The following is a 20329-nucleotide window of genomic DNA, read 5'->3' on the forward strand; positions in this document are numbered from 1 at the left end:
CACACACACACACACACACACACACACACACACACACACACACACACGTACAAATCCATGAAAGAGACTGGTTCTATAAGAGCCCCATACGTGCTGATAGTAGTTCAGTCCACATCTGCTGAATTATACATGACCCTGAGTGACTGTATAGATGACCTGCCAAGAGCCATTTAACTGTCAAGAGCTCCATTCTGCCATCAATGCACTGGGAGGCCGAGAGCAAACACCCCCGTGTGGGCACCCTCTGTGAAACAAGAAGGCTAGGTTATCTGTGAGAACACTTGCAGCTTTGCCGGCTAGGAATCTGTCCTCTGCATCCCTCGCCAGCACCAGCTGTTTGCCTCCTTTTCCTCTTGCCACTGCTGAGACCAGGCTTCTGTGCCTCCCTGAGCTTTACTGCGTGGGCCCATCACAGAACAGTTACTGCACTGCGTCTCACAGACCCTCCTCACACTGTGCTACGACCGTACCATAATCACAGCGTGTGCTCTTAAAATCCATGTGAGCATTTGAGTTCAGGGGTGGATTTAAGAGTAATTGTGAAGCAGGGCATGGTGCCGCACACCTTTAATCCTGGCACTCGGGAGGCAGAGGCAGGTGGATCTCTTTGAGGGGGGCCAGTCTTGTCTACACAGTGAGCTCCAGCATAGCCAGTGCTACATAGTGAGGCCCTGTCTTGATTTAAAGTCAACCATTTCTTCCTGAGTCCATAGGTCTAGAGACAGGGAGATCTGGGAAGTCACCAGGAAAACAATTGCATGGGTAAACAAACCTAAGGAGGAGGCAGTTTCCAAAGGAGTCAGGAAACTCGGGAGCAGCCTCAGGTGGGGCTGGAGGACAGGAAGCTTACGGGAAAGCCAGGCAGCTGAGAAGAGGAGGGTGCCACCAGTCTACACTGACTGGCTACTGCTTATGGCCCAATAAGAACTGAGACCAGCCCAGGTCAAGTGGTGTTCATCTGGGAGGATGTTCTCGTCCTCATTCTGGAGATTTTAAAAAGTGTCACACACACCCCCAATCCCCCTGCAGCCTGCATGGTGAAGTTTTACAGGTTTTACTCTGAGTTGACCGACAGGCCAAATCAGATGTCATCCACCTCTATTATGGGGTGGGCCCTGTCAAGGGCTCTGTCAGAGCTGGTGGTGTAGGCAGTCTGCTCTTGGGACCCCTCAAAACTCAGGATGCTCCCAGGAAGCTGTCACAGGCATGTAGTTCCCTTTGGACTGAGCTCAGGGTGTGTATACCTGCTGCTTGTTGAACTCTTTCGTGGCTGCACAGACTTTCTTCTTGGTGGCACATTCCAACTTCTGCAACTCTTGGGCTGCTTCATCAAATTTTAATCTTGTCTGATTGTGGAGGTCTTCTGCCAGGAGACAAGATGCCGTCCGCCTGAGTGTGCCCCTCAGAAGAGCCACCCAGCAGTGTGGGGATTCACGGGAGAAGGGTGAACGCGTGAAGTGGGAGGAGACTGCTTGTCTCCCAGGTTCTGGAAGAGCAGCTCACAGATCTTTGCGAGCGAGGGGTACTAGTGATCTCCATGGACTGATGATGTCTGCAGCAGTCCTAAGGTAGATTAGTTAGGCCTTATCAATGCTGGTCTCTCAAGACATGGCGTTAGCCTTACAAAGGCAAAAGATGGTAGGAGCCCAGGAAAAGGGGCTGTAGAAACCAGACAAGACCCAGGGCAAAGAATGTCAGGTCACAGATGGTTGTGGAGTGGCAGCAGAACTTTGCCAGGCCACTGAGAGGGACAAGGATGGAAGAAATTCAAGGGTACCAGGAAAGAAGTTAGGAAGGTCTGAAGCCAGAACAGGCTTCCAGACATGCCCCAGCACTGTTAACAGCAGCTACTGCCTAGCCTCTGTGGCCCCAGCCTCATCTGCCAGGCACAGTGCTGATGAGCAGTGGCCATATGAGAGCCACTGCGCAGCAGCTTTTGCTTTCTGCACTTGTGCTTTGAGGGGCTCCTCCTTATATCCACTAACAAAGAGCACAGACTCTCCATGGTGCTGGGGGTGCAAGCCCTCACACATACTAGGCAAGTGCTCTACCAATGCACTGCACCCCAGTCCCAAAGGACCAGTCTCTTTAGCCTTGACTTTCTGGCCTTTGTGCACCTTCATCCTCAGCTCACTCTTCGTCTGTTCATCTGTCATGTACCAGATAGTGGTCAAGAGCCTGGACTTGGGGGCTGGAGAGATGGCTCACGCACTGTTCTTCCTGAGTTCAATTCCCACCAACCACATGGTGGTTCACAAACACCTATAATATGATCTAATGACCCCTTCTGCCAAGGAGATGTACATACTTATAGAACACTCATATACATAAAATCAATCAATCAATCTTTAAAAAACAAAGACAAAAAAAAAAGAGCCTAGATTGGTTCCCACATTGCTCAGGAATGCACACACATTCCTGAGAAACAGAGGTTTCCCTGCCTTTAAAGGACACCTCCCAAATCAATACACAGAGTGTGATAGTCCATTGAAGAAAGGAAGGCTGAGAGAGGAAATGCTGGGAATGTCTGGCTTGGGAAGCTGGAGAGCGGGGACCAGGAAACAGCTTCTGTAGGACGGCATGTTTATTCAGATCTGAAGGAGTAAATCAAATGGTTGGGGCAGGTGCAAGGGACCTGAAGTGGAAGAGACACAATGGAATCCAAAAGTAAAAGATGTGAATGAGCTGATGTTGTCTGGGTGGGCTGTGGGATGGTTTTAATCTTATTCTACATCCCATGAAGACATTCGATAGTTTTGAGCCTGGATGAGGGCATGGGTGTGGCGTGGCTCAACTTGACATTATCTGAAACGTACCATTGAGCTTGTCGTGTTTGGAATGTGCTAGAGAGGAAAGTAAACAGTTACAAGGCCATTAGCAGAGGCCCATTGAGGTAAGAGAATGTGATGGCTTGTCTCACACTGTGGCAAAAGGGATGGCGCAAAGTCAGCAGTTCAAAGTATATGCAGGAGGTAGAAAGGGCACAACTGATGATGGCTGAAGATGAGGTCAGGATTGAAGGACAAGGAGGCAGCTGAAGAGTTTGCAGATCCAACAAAGCAACCCAGGGAAGGAATTGGCCTGGAAGCCAAATAGGTGCGTATGTCAAAGAGACTGAGGCTGAGAACCGACTTCGGATAAGGAAGCATGACAGTCCTGGGCCAGGCTGGCCATAGTAGCTCTAGTGGCCAGGGTGGACAGAGGAGGCAGCTAGGAGGAAAGACCATTAGGAAAAAAGGAGGCTTGGAGGAGCCCGAGCTGAGCACGAAGATTATGAATTAACACAGACAAAAGTGGCTGAGGAGGACTGGGCGATTGCTCCCACCTAGCTTTGCTTTGTTCTTCCTGGCAGCATCTCCCTAGTAATCTGAGGACCAGATACTGCTATGAGTGCCTGCCAAGGAGGGGCTGGTGGCCTCTGCAGAAGCAGAACATACTTTTTTTTTTTTTTTTGGTTTTTTTGTTTTTTGTTTTTTTTAATTCCCCCCAGAGATGCTCTTTCATGTCCGAATCCACAGGTTCCCTGGGTGAATCCTGAGAGTTCTGGTGGGGAGCTTTCAGCACTGGGCCTATGACTGGTCTCCCAAAGTATACAATGGAACCTCCATTTCCACACCCAGGAGACTTGGAAGATATTATCTACTTTTATTTGTCTTCTAAGCAGGCTGTGCCTCAGCTCCTGCCTCCAGGTTCCCGCCCTACTTGAGTCCTGCCTTAGCTTCCCTCAGTGTTGGGCTGTGATCTGAGAGTTTAAATACACCTTTCCTCTTCAAGATGGAAAGCAAGCTAGGATAGTAAGCATACTCAGAAAGTATCCCCTGTACTGTAGAGGTACACTTGGAGATGTCAGCTCCCAGGGCTGAGGTTTTGACTTTTGTAATGTTAGTAATACTTTCAAGAGCATCCACTAAAACCGAGCTAGGGGGTTGACTTGTCGGAAGATGAACTCATCTTCTCTTTCATTACCTGCAAGTTTGTGGTTGGCCCGGGCTTTCTCCCATGCTCTTTGCTGCTGCAGGTACCATTCTCTGTTCTGCTCCATTTGGAATCTCTTCCTCTGTTGGATGTTTAAATCCTCTCCCATGAACTTCTGCATTCCTGATACGTTATTCTGCTTGCCACTGTCTGACATCCGGGATCTAAGGGACCCGAGGTCACACAGATCAAATTCACGGCGAGTTTCTGGCTTCTGAGAGTGCTTCTGGAACTCATTGAGAGCTTTACAGAGTTGCCTCCTGTTTCTCTGTTCCCGGTCCCGGAGTAGGCACATGATTTTGTCATTGTACCTCATTTCAGCAGCTAGGAAAGACACAGCTCACATTTAAGCTAAGATGGATAAAAATGAATCTACTTTAAAAATAATTTTCATGACTTTAAGACAATGTTCCAAAATTGTAACATAACCTATTAAAGGAACAATATTCACATATATAAAAAGCACCTACAACCCAATCTTACATACACAGAAACCAGCTGAGAAATGAGTACAGGCTAGGACAGGCAAAGCACTATAAAGAAACTCAAGTCGGCGTCATACTTAAGAAGGATTATTAACTTTTCATGGGACACATTCAATGGACTTCAGGAAAAATGCTTAAAAGTGTTGTCAATGACATATTTCAGTAATGATTCGAGGAAGAAGATCAAGTTTATCCCCCTCACTGCTTATTGAGCGTAACTTTGCACGCTTCTAACAAAGCAAACTGACCCATCAATTCCACTCCAGTGTCCCTTTCACATGTGCACAAGGGACATGGACATTTGCTGCAGCAGTATTTGCCAAGAACCTTCAAAAGTCTGGGTGTACCTTCAATCCCAGAACTTGGGAGGCAGAGGCTAGCCTGGTCTACGTGGCCTCTGTGCACACACATATGTGCGTTCACCACACACACACACACACACACACACACACACACACACACACCACACAGAAACAAAGACATACAAAAGCAAGTTTACATTATTATGGATACATAGAGAGTACAAGTATAAACACACTGGGAATACTCACTTTTTGTAGAAGAAGAAAGGGAGAGATTATAGTGTGGGGGGGGTGTCATTTGTGTTACATACAACACAGTTCTCAGGAAGAAGCTCCTAAGGGAAGATGCCAGAGGCTAACATGGCAAAATGTTGACACCGAGCCTGATGGCTTATACATGAGTGACTTATATTCATTTTGTAAGTTTGAATTACTTTGTGAAGAAAACAAACAAGGCTAAAAAGTCTGGAAAATGTATAACAGTGTGAAGAAAAGCAACTTCGTTCATAGTTCAGCTACTCCCACATAACCACTAACAATCCATTTTGCCTTTTTCTAATCATATGTTTTAAGGCACATTTGTCTCTACAATTGTATGCCCTGCTTTTTTATATTTAAAAAAAATCCTATGGTAATTTTAAAAGCCTAATGTTCAGCAAATTGGTGACACTGCTGGCCAGGAAAGGAAAACTAGATTCTGTTTAAAATTTTGATTGCCGACCTACAACACCATTTGAACCACGTGAATCACCAAGTTAGCTTGGAACTCAAAACTTTTCTGAAAACTGCGTTTTCTTGAGAGGAAGAATATGCTCATTAAGTTAAACTGAGCATAAGAAATTGTGGAAATTTTAAGAAAAAGACCATAAAAACAGTAAGTGTGTGTGTGTGTGTGTGTGTGTGTGTGTGTGTACTCATTCATGTACACACACACACACACACTTGACATCAACAGCTGTCCTCAATAGGTCAGCAATGAGTATTGAAGCAGAGAATATATACATGTATATTTTAGGCTTTTTCTTTTTAGAGAAAGAATTTTTAAGGAAAACAACAAAAAAATGCTAATTTTATTTAAGATATATTTTCTAAGATGTACATTAAGATCCAATAACTGCATTTTTTTTGAGAAGAAGAATATGCTCATTAAGTTAACTGAACACAAGAAACTAAAATTTTAAAAGGAAAAAGACTATAAAAATGATAACTGCATACCTGTGAGAGTGCATGCATTTGTGTATTTGTGTGTGTGTGTGTGTGTGTGTACTCATTCATGAATGTGCAGGGGACTGAATCCAGGGCCCTGAGAACACTGAGAAATCGAAAGCTCTGGGTTTCTCAGCTGTGCAGAAATGAAGACATGAAGCCCTAAGAGGGACGCTTTAGAAATGCTCACCAAAGGTTTCATGCCTAGCTTTTTCAGTTTCTTTTCTTATCATCTGGTCATGAACTTGAATATCCCAGGCATGTGCGTCTCCCTAGGAATGGACAAGGGAAGAGAGGTTAGAGCCACCCAGCATTATTCAGTAAGTCACGATCCCCCTCATCTGCCAAGCATCAATAACACACACACACACACACACACACACACACACACACACACACACACACACACACACATACACACTACTTTTTAAGTACCACTCCTCTGGGAAGCCCTCTCCGATCTTTCCTCCCCCCCCCCCCCCCCCCCCCCCAGGCTCGAGTATGTACTAGTGCGGATCCCACTGCTTTTTCTATGGTCGTTTGAAGGCCTGCCTCTTTCACTCCGTGGGGAACTCTGCCAGGGCTCCCACACTCAGGCTAGCCAGGGCATTTGTCACCTCGAGGAATGGAAAAGTGAGCTCAACAGGAGGAAAGCGAATGTGGTTGGTGCTTCGATATAAAGGCTCCTCCCGAGCCTTGGCTCCCCTCCTTCCCCAGTGCCTCACCCCAATGATCCTGTTCCTGGCGTCGAAGATCCGTCCCTGCCTGCTCAGCTCCGTGTACCGCCTCTTGGTTAGGTTGGCTTCTTGATTCAGGTCTTTATCCGTTACTACCTCCATGGTGCTGGGATTCAACATCTTTCACAACAAACGCGGTAAGAAAAGGCCACAGATATAATCAAGCTACAGCGCCGAAAAGCAGCGCCCCCGAAAGTTTGAGAGAAAGACTGACTGTCGCGGCGGCGGCGGCGGCTACCCGCAGCTCGCTTTCTGCAAGAGAGCAAGAATTCAGAGACCGGATCCCCCAACTCCGGAAAACGCCAACCTCCGTTGCTGAGCAACGGCACCTCGCTCCCTCCGGTCTCGCGAGACTTGGCAAAGTGCTTCCCGCGCTTTCCCCACTGGCGCACGAGGAAGCGGCTGAGGCACGGAGCACCGCCATGGGGCGCCTTGAGCTGCTGCTCGTGGAGAATTTCAAGTCGTGGCGAGGCCGCCAGGTCATCGGCCCCTTCAAGAGGTTCACCTGCATCATCGGCCCCAATGGCTCGGGTAACCAGCGCCCCAGAACAGTTCGGCCCGAGGGAATCCACGGGCCACTGCAGCCCGCTGTAGACCTGAGGGGCCCCGGGTGTTGGCCTGAGGAGACTAAGCCACCCTCAGTCGTCACTGTTGCCTGCTGTAGACCTGAGGGGACCTAGAGGCCCCAGGTGTCGACCCAGGGACCCATCTCATCCTTTGTTGGCATAAGGGGACCAAACCACCCCCCAGTTCCCTACTTTCACCCGCTGTAAGCCTGAGGGGACCGAGTCCCCATCCCTCGACTCTGTTTTTGCTGTAGTCCGGAGGGGACCCAGGGCCCACTGTAGGCCTTAGGGAGCCTGCTGTTGGACCGAGGGGACCCAGTGGCCTGCTCTTGCCCATTGTTGGTCCGAGGGTATCGAGGCACCCCCATTCCCCGCTGTTTCCTGCTGACCAAGCCCCTATTCCCCACTTCCAGCCCTCCAGACTCCGACTCCCGCTGTTGACTATTGTAGGCCTGAGTGGACCTACCCTCACCCTTTGTTGGCCTGAGGGGACGGAGCCAATCCAGTCTCTGTTACTGACTGCTGTAGGCCCAAAGGGACACAGAGCCCACTGTAGGCCTGGGGGAGGGGGTGACCCAGCCACCCCACACCACCCCAGTTGGTCTGAGGGAACCAACCCCCGCTCCTCCCGTTCAGCCTGCGTGGACCCAGGGTCCTCTGTAGCCCACTGTTGGTCCAAGAGAACAGAGCACACCCCTATATACCAAGCTCCATCACCCACTGTAAGCCTGAAGGGGACCCAGGAACCTGGGGGCAGTCTAGGGCCAATACTCCTCAGCCAACAACCCTTGCTGGCTGCCCTCACCAGTCCCTAGCCCTCCTTCCCTGTAATACCCCGTGCCCCCACCCTCTCTGCAACAACAGCAGATACTAAGAATGAAATGGATTTGGCCTTTGTTGGGAAAAACCAAGACTTGTAACCCAAGTATAGTTAAGGTGAAGAAAGGGAATTTTAGAGGCTAAACGATAATTTCTGGAATGATTTTCTTAGTGCTGCATTTAAATAATTAACAGCAGATGTCTGCAGTCTGAACTGCAAACCTGTTTTATTAATCTTTATCAACGAACGATTGTTAAGCCTATACTGGCAGGCCAGCAGTTACTGTTTTCTAATCATAGTATCTGGCTACCCTCTGATTTAGCATCCAGCTCCTTCCCCCCCCCCCCCTTTTCCACTGGTAAGAGACATTTTTTTTTGAAGAATTTTTTAGTATAAAAGTGGTATACATGTAATGTAAAAAACTAGAAAATAAGAACAGAAAAATCAGCCAGGCGGTGGTGGTGCACACCTTTAATCCCAGCACTCTTTTGGGAGGCATAGGCAGGTGGTTCTTTGTGAGTTCGAGGCCAGTCTGGTCTATGAAAAGAGATCCAGGATAGCCAGGGCTAAACAGAGAAACCCTGTCTACAAAAACAAAAAGAACTGAAAATCAAAACATTTATTTACAATTCAGAGATGATTGCTCTATTCCTTTGGAGCATATACATGCAGATTTTACTCTGTGAACTTTTTAAAAAATGAAAATGAGTTAATATATTGTTTCTTATTCAGAAGATTAGCCTTTCAATAAATCTGCTCCTCAAATCTGGATTCCTTAACTAATCCCAAAACAGCCTTCAGCCAAAACTCGTTTTCACTTCAGAACTGCATAGTGTATCAAAATGTTATATCCTTTAAATTTATCTTATTTTAGCACAGTGCTTTTATTTTTAAACCCTTCCATGACTTTTCATAATCTAAAGTATGAAATTCAATTTTTTAAGTATAGTATGTTGTAATTTTTAGATGCCTTTTACCTTACCTGTTACAAGCTTTCTTACTGAAATGTTACCATGCTTTCTTATTTCTTTGTACCTAAGACAGGCTACTCTTCTTTTTTTCTGGGATAATATATTTACCTTTAACAACCCCCTCTCTAAATTTATTTACACCGAAAAACTTAACCCAGAATTATCTCCTGAAAAAAGCCAACTCAGGCTAGAGAAATCGCTCAGTGATTTCTAGCTTCTAGTACTAGCTTTCACGTACTAGCTTCTCTTGCAGAGGACTTGGATCCAGTTTCTAGCACCCACATGATAACTCATAACCATCTGTAATTCTAGCTTTAAGGAACCTTGACACCCTCTTCTGGTTTCTGCAGGTACTGGAAACACATGTGGTATATACATACATACATGGAGGCAAAACATATGCAATTAAAATCTTAAAGAGAGAGAGAGAAAAATCTAACTTGGTCTCTGGCTATTGGTCCTTCTGTTAAGTGTTTCTGTGATATTTCACATTTTCCTTACAACTTAGAGTATATTGTGATTTCCTACATTTATTGGAAACAATGTATTTGGGAACCAAATATATCACTCTAAAACATGTTTTCTTGTGACTTTTCATTTATAAACTGCAAATACCAATTTCCTGAGAAATTGTTGCAAAAAATAAAATAACAAGATGTCAGGTGTCTGGTATCAAATGTGGTTCAACAGATCACATTCTCCCACTGTAAGCACCTTGGAGCAGTGAAAGAAAAAGTACAAGAAATTTAAAGAGATAATTGACTTGTTTGTGATTCAGTGACGTCCATCAGACAACACTTCATTCAGTGAAGCAGAATGAGTATTCTACCAGCAATAATAGAATGCTTGGCTTTTACAAGAACAATAAAAGTGAATTGGCCAACATCAAGTTATGGCAGATTATTTTCCTTATACCCAGCTCTGAGGTAGATTGGACTTTCAATGGTTATTATGCTTTCAGGACAAACCAGTCTATATGAGGATTTACTGGCTTCCTTAAAAGTTCAGTTTGATTGTGTGGAACTTACATGATTTACTCCAATTGGTTTGGTCTTATATTCTAGTATCTAGTTATGAGAATAGTCCAAAATTCAATGGTGTCCATTAAGTTTTGGAAGAGAAAACCTATATTTTACTGCTTTTTAGCCCTGATATTTAACAGAGTGCCTGGCAAATACATATTCAGGAAATGTTTGTAGGATAAATAGATGTTTTGAGGGACTGAGAGATCAAAGACTGAAGAGTTTAAGTTTTTGTTTAAGAATTTGAACTAGGAAAGGAGTGGCAAAAAGGAAAGGTACAGAGTTATGTTTTGAGAGGTGGAATTAAAAAAAAAAGATTGAGAGAAAAGTAGTGTAACATAGTTTTCAAATCTTGGTTCATCTTTATTCAGTGATCATAGCTTAAAATATAGCTCTTCCAGAATAACTGCGTTCCTAATGGTCTTCTTAAATTTTTTTGTAGCAGTCTCTTGGCTTGGTTTACTAATTTAATGTCTGTCTGTTTCTATCTATCTACCTACTTACCTACCTAGTTAGTTTTTCAGAACAGGGTTTTTCTCTTTAGTCCTGGCTGTTCTGTAACTTATTCTGTAGACCAGGATGGCATTGAACTCATAGATCCACCTGCCTCTGCCTCCTGAGTTCTGGGATTAAAGACATGTACTGCCACTGCACTGCTGTGTGTGCAGCATTTATAAAAATCCATTGTTCTTTTTAGAAAGATTCTGCCCCTCTAAAACCACTTGTGTTTCTGTAGTTAGAAATACATTCCCCTCTGTTTACATTACTTTCTGGCACTGAAAATTCAGATTGCTTGTGTGGGAGCTAAACTGGCATCGTAACTTGAAATTATAGCTATTTATGGGTTTATAGTAGTATAATGTTATAAATTAGTTTGGGGTCACAAAGAAAAAGGCCACCACTCCAACTGACAGATCTTGAAAGTGTCTTGATCAAGAAGGTGTGCTTGGAAGAGCAAGCTCACTGAGACAGGAAATGCAGTTGGTTTTTCTAAGACAGGTGGTATCTTAGTCTTTTTCCCATTGGCTAGGGTCTGACCTCACAGTTTGGCAATTGGCTTGTTTACAAAGAATGGGAAAAGAGAAATGAAGAAAAGCAGGAAGCAGTCAGCCAATTAATTTGCTTAAGTTCCAGGATTATAGCAGAGCCTTTTTGTAGGAAAGGATTTACTTGATAGGGGGATAAAATATTTGAATTCCTTGTTTAAAACACAAGTTTTTTGTTTGTTTAATTTTTTGGGACAGGGTCTCATTATGTATCTTTGGCTGGCCTAGAGCTTGTTATATAGACCAGGCTGGCCTAAAAAACTCACTGAGACCTGCCTGCCTCTGCCTCTCAAATGCTGGGATTAAAGGTATGCACATCTCCAGCTGGTTTAAACACAAGTTTTATAATTTTGATAGAAGAGACTCATCTTTATCTTTCCTTATATAGCAAATTGACCAGTGGGATTGGAGACCACCAGGACTACCCCCTGGTTTGATGGTTTGCTAGGAGATCCTTCAGTGTTTTGGCACATAGTTTATTCAGGGTTATTATGTTTTACAAGCATGATTACAGTGGGAAAAGCTAAATTCCTTCAGCAGTAAGTTCACATGTTAAAATGTCACCTATCCAGGAACCACATGGACTCAGTGCACAGGGTTTTAGTTGAGAGATATTCATACCCTTTACCTAGTACATACAAAATTCCAGACTCCTAGAAGGAAGCACATGTTTAATCTTAGTCATGTCTCACCAAGCTTAGACATGATGAGCCATTCTTACCATGAAATTATAGAAACCCTGCCCAGATCCAAGTATAAAAACCGTGAAGATTCTAGCAGTCTTAGTCTGTACCTAGAGAAGATCCTACATTCAGTTAGAATTTAGCTTTTTTAATTTTTTTAAGTATAGAGGGGTATAATTCTGTTGTGATGTTTATGTGATTATTTCTCCATAAAATGGGAGTTACTGAAATAGAGATACTAAGTGATTTGCCCTGGTGTGATATCCAGTAGTGGGAGGGAGCTGAGATTCATGTTTGTTTTGTTTAATTGTATTTAGTTAGTTAATTTTGACTCATGTTTTTATATCCTTACATTCACATCTTTCTGCCACAGCTACGTGGAAGAAACAGTTCACCTCCTGGAGTTTTCTAGTCATAATAGATTTTTAAACATTGACCAGACAAGACGTCTGATACTTGGATATTGGCTGTATTTCACTTCTTTTGGTGGTTTGACTGGCTCTTAAATGGTTTTTTCAGTCATTAAGAGTGTATCTTTAACTCTCTTTTCTTCTCCAGGAAAATCTAATGTAATGGATGCACTTAGTTTTGTAATGGGAGAAAAAACAACTAATTTAAGAGTAAAAAATATTCAAGAACTTATTCATGGAGCACATATTGGAAAACCTGTTTCTTCTTCTGCAAGTGTGAAAATTATATACATAGAGGACAGTGGAGAAAAGAAAACATTCACAAGGATTATCCGAGGTAATTGTATGTATATGTGTGTAAACTTTAGTTGGGGATCTTATTGACTGTTCTTTATTTCTTTGAAGTCTGGAACTTATAAATCACTGGCATAATGAATATCAGACTTTTTCTTAGAAGCAAATAACAGAACCTGTTTTATTTCCTATTAATACTCTTACTTGAGCACACACTCTTTGTTCAGTACTCTTACTGTCAAGTAACATTTTTGTTGTTTTGTTTTTGAGACAGGGTTTCTCTGTGTAGAGCTGGCTGTTCTGGAACTCTCTTTGTAGACCAAGCTGGCCTCAAACTTACAGAGATTCCCCCTGCTTCTGCCTCCTGAGTGCTGAGATTAAAGGTTTGTGCCACAATACCCAACATCAAGTAATATTTTTATACTTGGATATTTCCTTAAGATGAAGGAGGGAGTCAACCTCTAAGATAGAGACATCATAAAACTTATTTCTCAGTTTCTCTATGCTTGTTTTCTTATAATTACATGTATATTTTTGGCTTGTATACACCTAGCAGCAACTTGAATTAAATGTTTATTATTTATTGCTGAATTCCCTGTGTTATTCTAATAAACTATTATGGCTCATCTGTAATAAATATATCATGCTCAGACTTTAGGTATATATTTTATTATTTTTACTTGTTTTCTTTCTGTTTCACTAAAATACATACTCCCACCCTTATCCCCACCTTTACTCCCGTTTTTGACAAGGTCTTGGTATATAGTCCAGGCTGACCTTTAGCTCACAATCCTACTCAAGCTCTCAAGTGCAGATATTGAACATACACTACCATATCTGACTTGACTACGTTTCCAAAGTATGAAAACTATGTTACTAACCTAAGTGACATATATACTTAGAAATGTAATTTAAGTGTTTTTACATTTAATTATTTGGAGTAGTCATTGGACAGTTTTCTCACTTCCTTTTGAACATTTATTGGTTGTGTTGGGCTCTTGGTGTATTGTTAACACAAGCTCAGTGATCCTCCTAAAGGTGCTAGAAATGTAGGCTGTGTCATCATACCTAGCCTATAGCTTTATAACTGAGAATTCTTTGTGTCAATAAAAATTCCTTTGTTCACTATACTAAAATTTGTAATACCTTTCCCTGCATGCAGAAACCTCCTTTTGTTCCATCTTTCTCACTCCTTTCAGCTATCACAGTCTCACATGCTTTTTATTTTGTTTGAATAGTTTGCTTATATCTCTATGATATAAGCTCTTTGAGATCAAGCACTTTTTATCTGTTACTACTGTGAAATAGTCTGTAGTATATAATATATATTATTTATTGACTAATTGGATGAGCTTATTTATAGGTATATTGGTTATATTATTGTAAAAGTAGCCACTTCAATAAGAAAAACATTTTTGTAATCGTTTATTTGGTTTTAGGGGGATGCTCAGAATTTCATTTTGGGGATAAACCTGTGAGTCGTTCTGCATATGTAGCACAGTTGGAAAAGATAGGCGTAATAGTCAAAGCACAGAACTGTCTAGTATTTCAGGTAAGTAGTTGTACTTATTTATATGAATCATTTTAAAAACATGTTACCATATTTTACATGCTGTTATGTTTTACTGTTACTAACAGGGAACTGTAGAGTCAATATCCATGAAAAAGCCCAAAGAGAGAACCCAGTTTTTTGAAGAAATCAGTACCTCAGGAGAGTTTATAGGAGAATATGAGGCAAAGAAAAAGAAGCTACAAAAAGCTGAAGAAGATGCACAATTTCATTTTAATAGGAAAAAAAATGTAGCTACAGAGCGGAAACATGCAAAAATAGAGAAAGAAGAGGTAAGGTGCCTTGAAGTTGTCACCAGTTATTAAGTACATAAGTACATGATAAGGAAAAACTTAAAATTTAAGTCATTAGCTAGGCATGGCAGTGCACGCCTTTAATTCCAGCACTTGGGAGGCAGAGGCAGGCAGATCTCTTAGTTTGAGGCTAGCCTGGTTGGTGTACAGAGCTAGTTCCAGGAGAGTCAGGGCTCCAAAGAGAGTTTCTCTAAAAAATTAAAAGACAAACAACCCCCACTTTATTGCCTATGGACTACTAAAAGATTCCATCAATGATGTGAAGAAACAAAGTCTGGCATTCAGTTAAAAATTAAAAAGATGGTTTTTAACCTTTATTGTGTGTGTGTGTGTGTGTGTGTGTGTGCGTGCGTGCACGAACACGCGTGTGTGCATGCCCACACATGTTCAGGTTTATGTGTGGTGGTTAGAGGGCACCTTACAAGATTTAGGTATCCTTTTACCACATGATCCCTGAGATTGAATGTCTGGCTTGGCAGCAAGCACACTTCTATGCCATCTTGTTTCCCCAAGATAAATTTTTTTAACATACCTGCCATACAAGACAATGTGGTTCTCCTCCTTTCTGGGGCCACCAGCCCACGAAGGCAGGAGGAGCAGAAGGTGAGGTGCAGAGCTTGGAAGGCCACGAGCATGATGGAGATCAAACACTCTGGGAACCACTTCAGGGAGCTAGTTCAACTTTAATTAGGGAGAACAAAGGCTATATGTCCCTTGGGGAGTAGGTAGGGGGTTCTAAAGATAGATGTATATACTTGGTTGGAACTAGGCACTTGAAGGATGCTTGATTTGCATTAAACACCATGCTCATATGAACAGGAACACAATAGCTGATTATCCTATAGGCACAGGGGGAGGGAGCTAGCAGGGATCTGTGTCACAGGCCATATATGTGGTTAGGGGCATTTATGTCCAAAGACACTTTTCAGATGAAGTTAGGAGGCCCTGCTAACTTCAGAGAGTAGGAGGCCCTGCTGGGGAGAGGGAGTTCTCAGAGTGAACTGGGAGGGCTACAGTCTCGAACAGCAGGTTACGTCCAACAGACAGTATAGCAGAGGTACTCAACATTTTTGGATCTTGTGCACATATAAAAGTTATTGAAGCCCACTTTAGAGTTTTTCATAACATTACATTTCCAATGTTTATTGTATTTTATTTGTTTCAGCTTTATTTCTTTTTATGTGCATGTTTTGCCTAAATGAGTATATGTGCACCATGTGCCTGGTGTCTGAAGAGGCCAGAAGAGGACAATGGATCCTCTGGAGTTGTGAGCCATCATGTGGGAGCTGGAAATTGAACTGCAGTCCACTGGGAAAGCAGCTACTGTTCTTAACTACTGAGCTATTGCTTCAGCCCTGTTTATTCTACTTTAAATTAAAACTAAAAATTTTTTAATTGGTTAAGTTCATTTCATGTTAACATAGTTAATATATTTTAATGAAAAATAACTACATTTCCAAAAGAAAAGAACAACATTGTATGTTTTTATAATCTTTTATGTCTGCGTAATGGAAAATAGCTGGATTCTTACAAACATTTCTGATTTTTTTTTACATAGGTGATACATTGCAACTCAAGCTTTCCCCAAACCATTTCTTCACTTTATTATTCAGAGCCACATTTAAATTAGTATCTCTTCTTTTTTATCATACTGCTAGCTTATTTTTGTAACATATATTTCTATATAAATTATCTTGTTTATTTTTGTTTGCTTTGTTTAGAAGTCTCTGAGTCCTTTGCCCTCTATTAGAAAAACTGCAATATAAACTTTCTAAGAACAGGCATGGCTTATCTAATTTTATTCTCCACCATATGCCCAACACATAAGGCAGAATCTGATATGTAGTGCTCAGTAAATATTTGAGGAAATAAATAAAAAGTGAATCTATTTCCCATTTGGAATATTGCTCAGTTTCTTCATATTGTGAACATTTATAATTCTTCTGTATCTTATTAGTAAAAAGGGTGATCAGTAAGTCAGAAAATAGGATTCAGAGCATATTGAAATAGCTTATAGAATGGCAAAACTTAAAACATTTTTATAAAGACAACTAGAATAGTCCAGCTTCCTGATTATTTTCTTTTTACAACGTCCTTAGCAAACATCTGCTTATAAGTTACTTGTGAAACTTTGTTGGCTAGGACCCTACCTCATGAGGTGGTGGTGCCTCAATCCCTGTTTTCTCTAGTGTTAGCACAAATGTTAAGAAAATTCTTCGTTGTCGTGAGTAATTTAAAATTCTAAGAGTCCTATTAGTTATAGAAGTGTAAAAATTACTTTTTAGGGCAAAAATTTTACTTGGAATCATTGACTGTAATGTGGCTAAAGACCTGTTTATATAATAATCCTTTCAGTTTACATTAAAGAAGCTGATTCCAGCAATGTTGAGGGACTTGTCCAACTTTCTGAGGACCCATGCTAACAGGTGCCACTTCACTGTCACAACCTGATCGCTGAGTACATGAATGCAGACTTGTCTCTTGGTTGCTGTTTTATTACAGAAATATATCCAGAAAGCTCCAAATAATTCTACTTTTGTTCAGGAATACGGTTTCATGGCTGGATGTTTCTTATAATTCTAGCATTTGGGAGATGGACAGGAAAATGAGGAATTCAGGGTCATCCTCAGCTGCATAGCAGGTCTGAGAGTAGCTGGGCCACATGAGACTATGTCCTTTCTCAAATGATAGAGAGAACGCAAGGAAGAGATAATTCTTTTTCTGACAAATTTCATTAGAGATGATGTGCTAATATAGTAGTTGAGTTCATGAACTGAACCTTAAATGTGTGCCCTTTATCTTATGTCTGTTAATAGGCAGAACGGTACCAAAGTCTCCTTGAAGAATTGAAAATAAACAAGATACAACTGATGCTTTTCCAATTATATTATAATGAGGAAAAAATCGATGTTCTAAACACTGAATTAGAGCATATGGACAGGAATTTGAGTGTTGTAAAAGATACTCTTTCTCACCATGAAAAGATAATTAAAGCTAAGAAAAAGGATCATGGAATGTTAACTAGACAACTGCAGCAAACAACAAAAGAACTGAAGTAAGTTTTTAAAATGAATATTAACTTGGGCTTTTTAAATTTTTTTGGCATTAATTTGTGCATATGTGTGTGTGTGTGCTTACCAAAACATGCACGTGGAGGCCAGTGGACAACCAGAAGAAGTCAGTTCTCTCCTTTCACCATGTAGGTTCTAGGAGTTGAACTCAGGTAAATTTTATCAGTAAGTATCTTTACCCAGAGTCATTTCTCTGGTCCAAATGTTATGTTTCATGTAAACTGGGAAAATATAATTGGTATTTCAGAAGTTGATACCTTTGGGGAGACAGTACTGGGAACTGAACTTAGATCGTCACATTTAATAGGCAAGTACTCTACCACTGAGATATATTCTTCAGCTTAGAAATTAACTTTTTAAAATTTGTATTTATTTATTTTGTTTTGGTTTTTTTCTGTTTTGTTTTGAACATAGTCTCACTGTGTTGCCTCGGCTGCCCTCAGACTCACAGGGATCTACTGCCTCTGAGTCCTGAGTCCTGGGATAAAAAGTGTTCACCACATCCCTGCTGAAAATTGGTTTTATTAAATGAACATTTTAGTTTGGAATGCCTCTAAATATACATAATAAAGATAGTGCCTTTCTTTTGTATTCCCATGCTCTTTCTCCTACTACTAATATAATACATTAGGATAGTCTGTGCAAGAGAAGGGGAAAATTGAATAGTAGATGCACAGTGTTATTTTTTTAACTGGTTAAACTATGAATTTAAAAGAAACTAGAGCACCAAGAGTGAACCTTAATATAAAACAAAAATTTGAAAACTGATGTAGTAGAGTTAAGATTACCAAATGGAATACAAAATGTGACAAAAGACCAACTGTATTACAGATGTACCAAACAACTTTATTAATGGAGTGGAAATAAAAAATGGTAGCTTAAGTAATTTTTATATTTAAAATTATGTATTGTATTTGTCTGGTTATATACACTAAGTGTAGGTGCCTTATTCCCTAGGTATAGGTGTCAGATTCCCTAGAGCTAGAATTAAACAGATTGGTTATGAGCTACGCATGATGGATGTTGGAAATTTATCTGGTCCTCTCTGAGAGCAGTGTACTCAACTCCTAAGACTTTGCTCTAGACCCCTAGCCTAAGAAGTTCTGAAATCCTTAGATTTTTTTACAAGATAATTGTAAAAATACAGAAGCACTGTATTCTAGGTATAAAATTGTTTCTCAAGGGAAAACAGGCTGACAATTTTTCAAGACAGGGTTTCTCTGTATCTCTAAATGCTCTGTAGAACAGACTGGCCTTGAACTCATGGAGATCTGCCTGCCTTTGTCTCCTGAGTCCTGGGATTAAAGACATGCACCATCACTACTAGCAAACCCCAGAATCTTAATAATACTGTTTTCTGTGGCAACTATGCATATACCAAACAATCTCTGCAAGTTAATTTTTAGAATTTAATTTTGAGTATTATTTGATCAAAATTACTTTTTAGTTTTTGGCTAGGCTTGGTGGTTCACACCTTTATTCCCAGCGCATGGGAGGCAGAGACATGAAGATCTCTGCACTCAAGCTTTGTATACATAGCTAGTTCCAGTCCAGCCAGGGCTACACAGTGAGACCCTGTCTCTAAAAAATAAAAATAATAAGAAACAATAAATTAATTAATTGCCTTTTATATGCTAAAAATAAATTAAAAAGTTTTTTTTTTCTTTTTAGATCTCTTGAAGGAATTTTAAATCAGAAGAGGCCTCAGTACATTAAAGCTAAAGAAAACACTTCTCACCATCTCAAGAAATTGGACTTGTCTAAGAAATTGAAAACAGACAATGAAAAACTGTGTTCTAAGCAGGAATATGACATACAAGCCTTAGAGGCAGAACTGGTTGATTTAGATAGAGCATGGAGAAGTTTTGAAAAGCAGATGGAAGAGCAAATCATACACAAAGGGCGAGACATTGAATTGGAGAATAGTCAGGTGAAAAAATGAAAATATTAGAAACATTTTTATTGTTTTAGTTTCTCTTTTTAATTTGAAAAAATTTAAAGGATGACCTCTCTGACAATTTATTGAGATTATCCCTAGCAAGGAAAATGTAGGAATTAAAATTTCTTTAATGTTTTCACAAAATCTACATATAATCCTGAGACTAAGCTATTTTTCCTTCATATGGTTAAATAGTGTTGTAATGTTTATGAGTTAATTAAAGCCTACTACTACCTAGAGTTATACTATAATAAAAGTTAGGTAATTATTATTATTTTAAAGATAAACAATTCTTGAGTCAGGCGCAGTGGCACATGCCTGTAATCCCAGCACTGGGGGAGGCAGAAGCAAGCAGATCTCTGTAATTTCAAGTCTGGCTTGGTCTGCAAAGCGAGTGCAGGATAGCCAAGGCTACACAGAGAAACCCTGTCTTGGAAAAAAAAAAAAAACAATTCTCTCTTGGATAGTATATAAACTTAAAAGATACAGATATATGTGGCTTTGAAGAAACTTAATTGACAGGAGAAACTAAGATGATTTTAACTGTTAAGTTATGAGTCATTAACTATTAAGTCAATGTAATACAGTATATAAGATTAAAATTATTAATCAGTAAATTCTACAACTAAATTAAAATGTATAAGTCAGTTTTCAAACATTCTTTCAATTAAAATGTCATTATTCATCTCTTTTGTTGAATTATGGTACTCTTGTATCCCAGTATACATACACCAAAATAATTGTGACTAGGAAAATAAGATATCATGTTTTCCAGATTGGCTTTTTTCTAGATTTTCTGTCAGGGACTTTATTATAGAGTTTGTCTTGATTACTTTGTTTTTCTATCTAAAGAGTTTTTAATAAGGAGATCTTCATATTAGGTTCACATATTTTGCCTGGATAAGATGGTTAATTATGGTCTAACTTGTATAAAGATTT

The 20329-nt window shown here is 40.7% G+C and overlaps 2 protein-coding genes across 2 annotated transcripts in view; one reads left to right on the forward strand and one right to left on the reverse strand.

Moving 5' to 3' along the window:
* The window catches only part of Ribc2 (RIB43A domain with coiled-coils 2), a 12879-nt gene extending 5972 nt beyond the window's left edge, over positions 1-6907 (reverse strand). The window contains exons 1-4 of the mRNA XM_055627180.1: positions 6694-6907; positions 6159-6240; positions 3967-4299; positions 1245-1363 (exon numbers count right to left, since the gene is read on the reverse strand). Of these exons, the coding sequence (XP_055483155.1) occupies positions 1245-1363; positions 3967-4299; positions 6159-6240; positions 6694-6825 (666 nt within the window). The 5' untranslated portion in view covers positions 6826-6907. The remainder of the gene's footprint in view (positions 1-1244; positions 1364-3966; positions 4300-6158; positions 6241-6693) is intronic.
* A 220-nt stretch (positions 6908-7127) lies between these two features.
* The window catches only part of Smc1b (structural maintenance of chromosomes 1B), a 60767-nt gene continuing 47565 nt past the window's right edge, over positions 7128-20329 (forward strand). Inside the window, exons 1-6 of the mRNA XM_055627206.1 lie at positions 7128-7236; positions 12372-12560; positions 13957-14069; positions 14156-14359; positions 17197-17435; positions 19123-19381. Of these exons, the coding sequence (XP_055483181.1) occupies positions 7128-7236; positions 12372-12560; positions 13957-14069; positions 14156-14359; positions 17197-17435; positions 19123-19381 (1113 nt within the window). The remainder of the gene's footprint in view (positions 7237-12371; positions 12561-13956; positions 14070-14155; positions 14360-17196; positions 17436-19122; positions 19382-20329) is intronic.

This window comes from Psammomys obesus, unplaced genomic scaffold, assembly GCF_907164565.1.
Source record: "Psammomys obesus unplaced genomic scaffold, mPsaObe1.curated_primary_1811, whole genome shotgun sequence".
Lineage (NCBI taxonomy): Eukaryota > Metazoa > Chordata > Mammalia > Rodentia > Muridae > Psammomys > Psammomys obesus.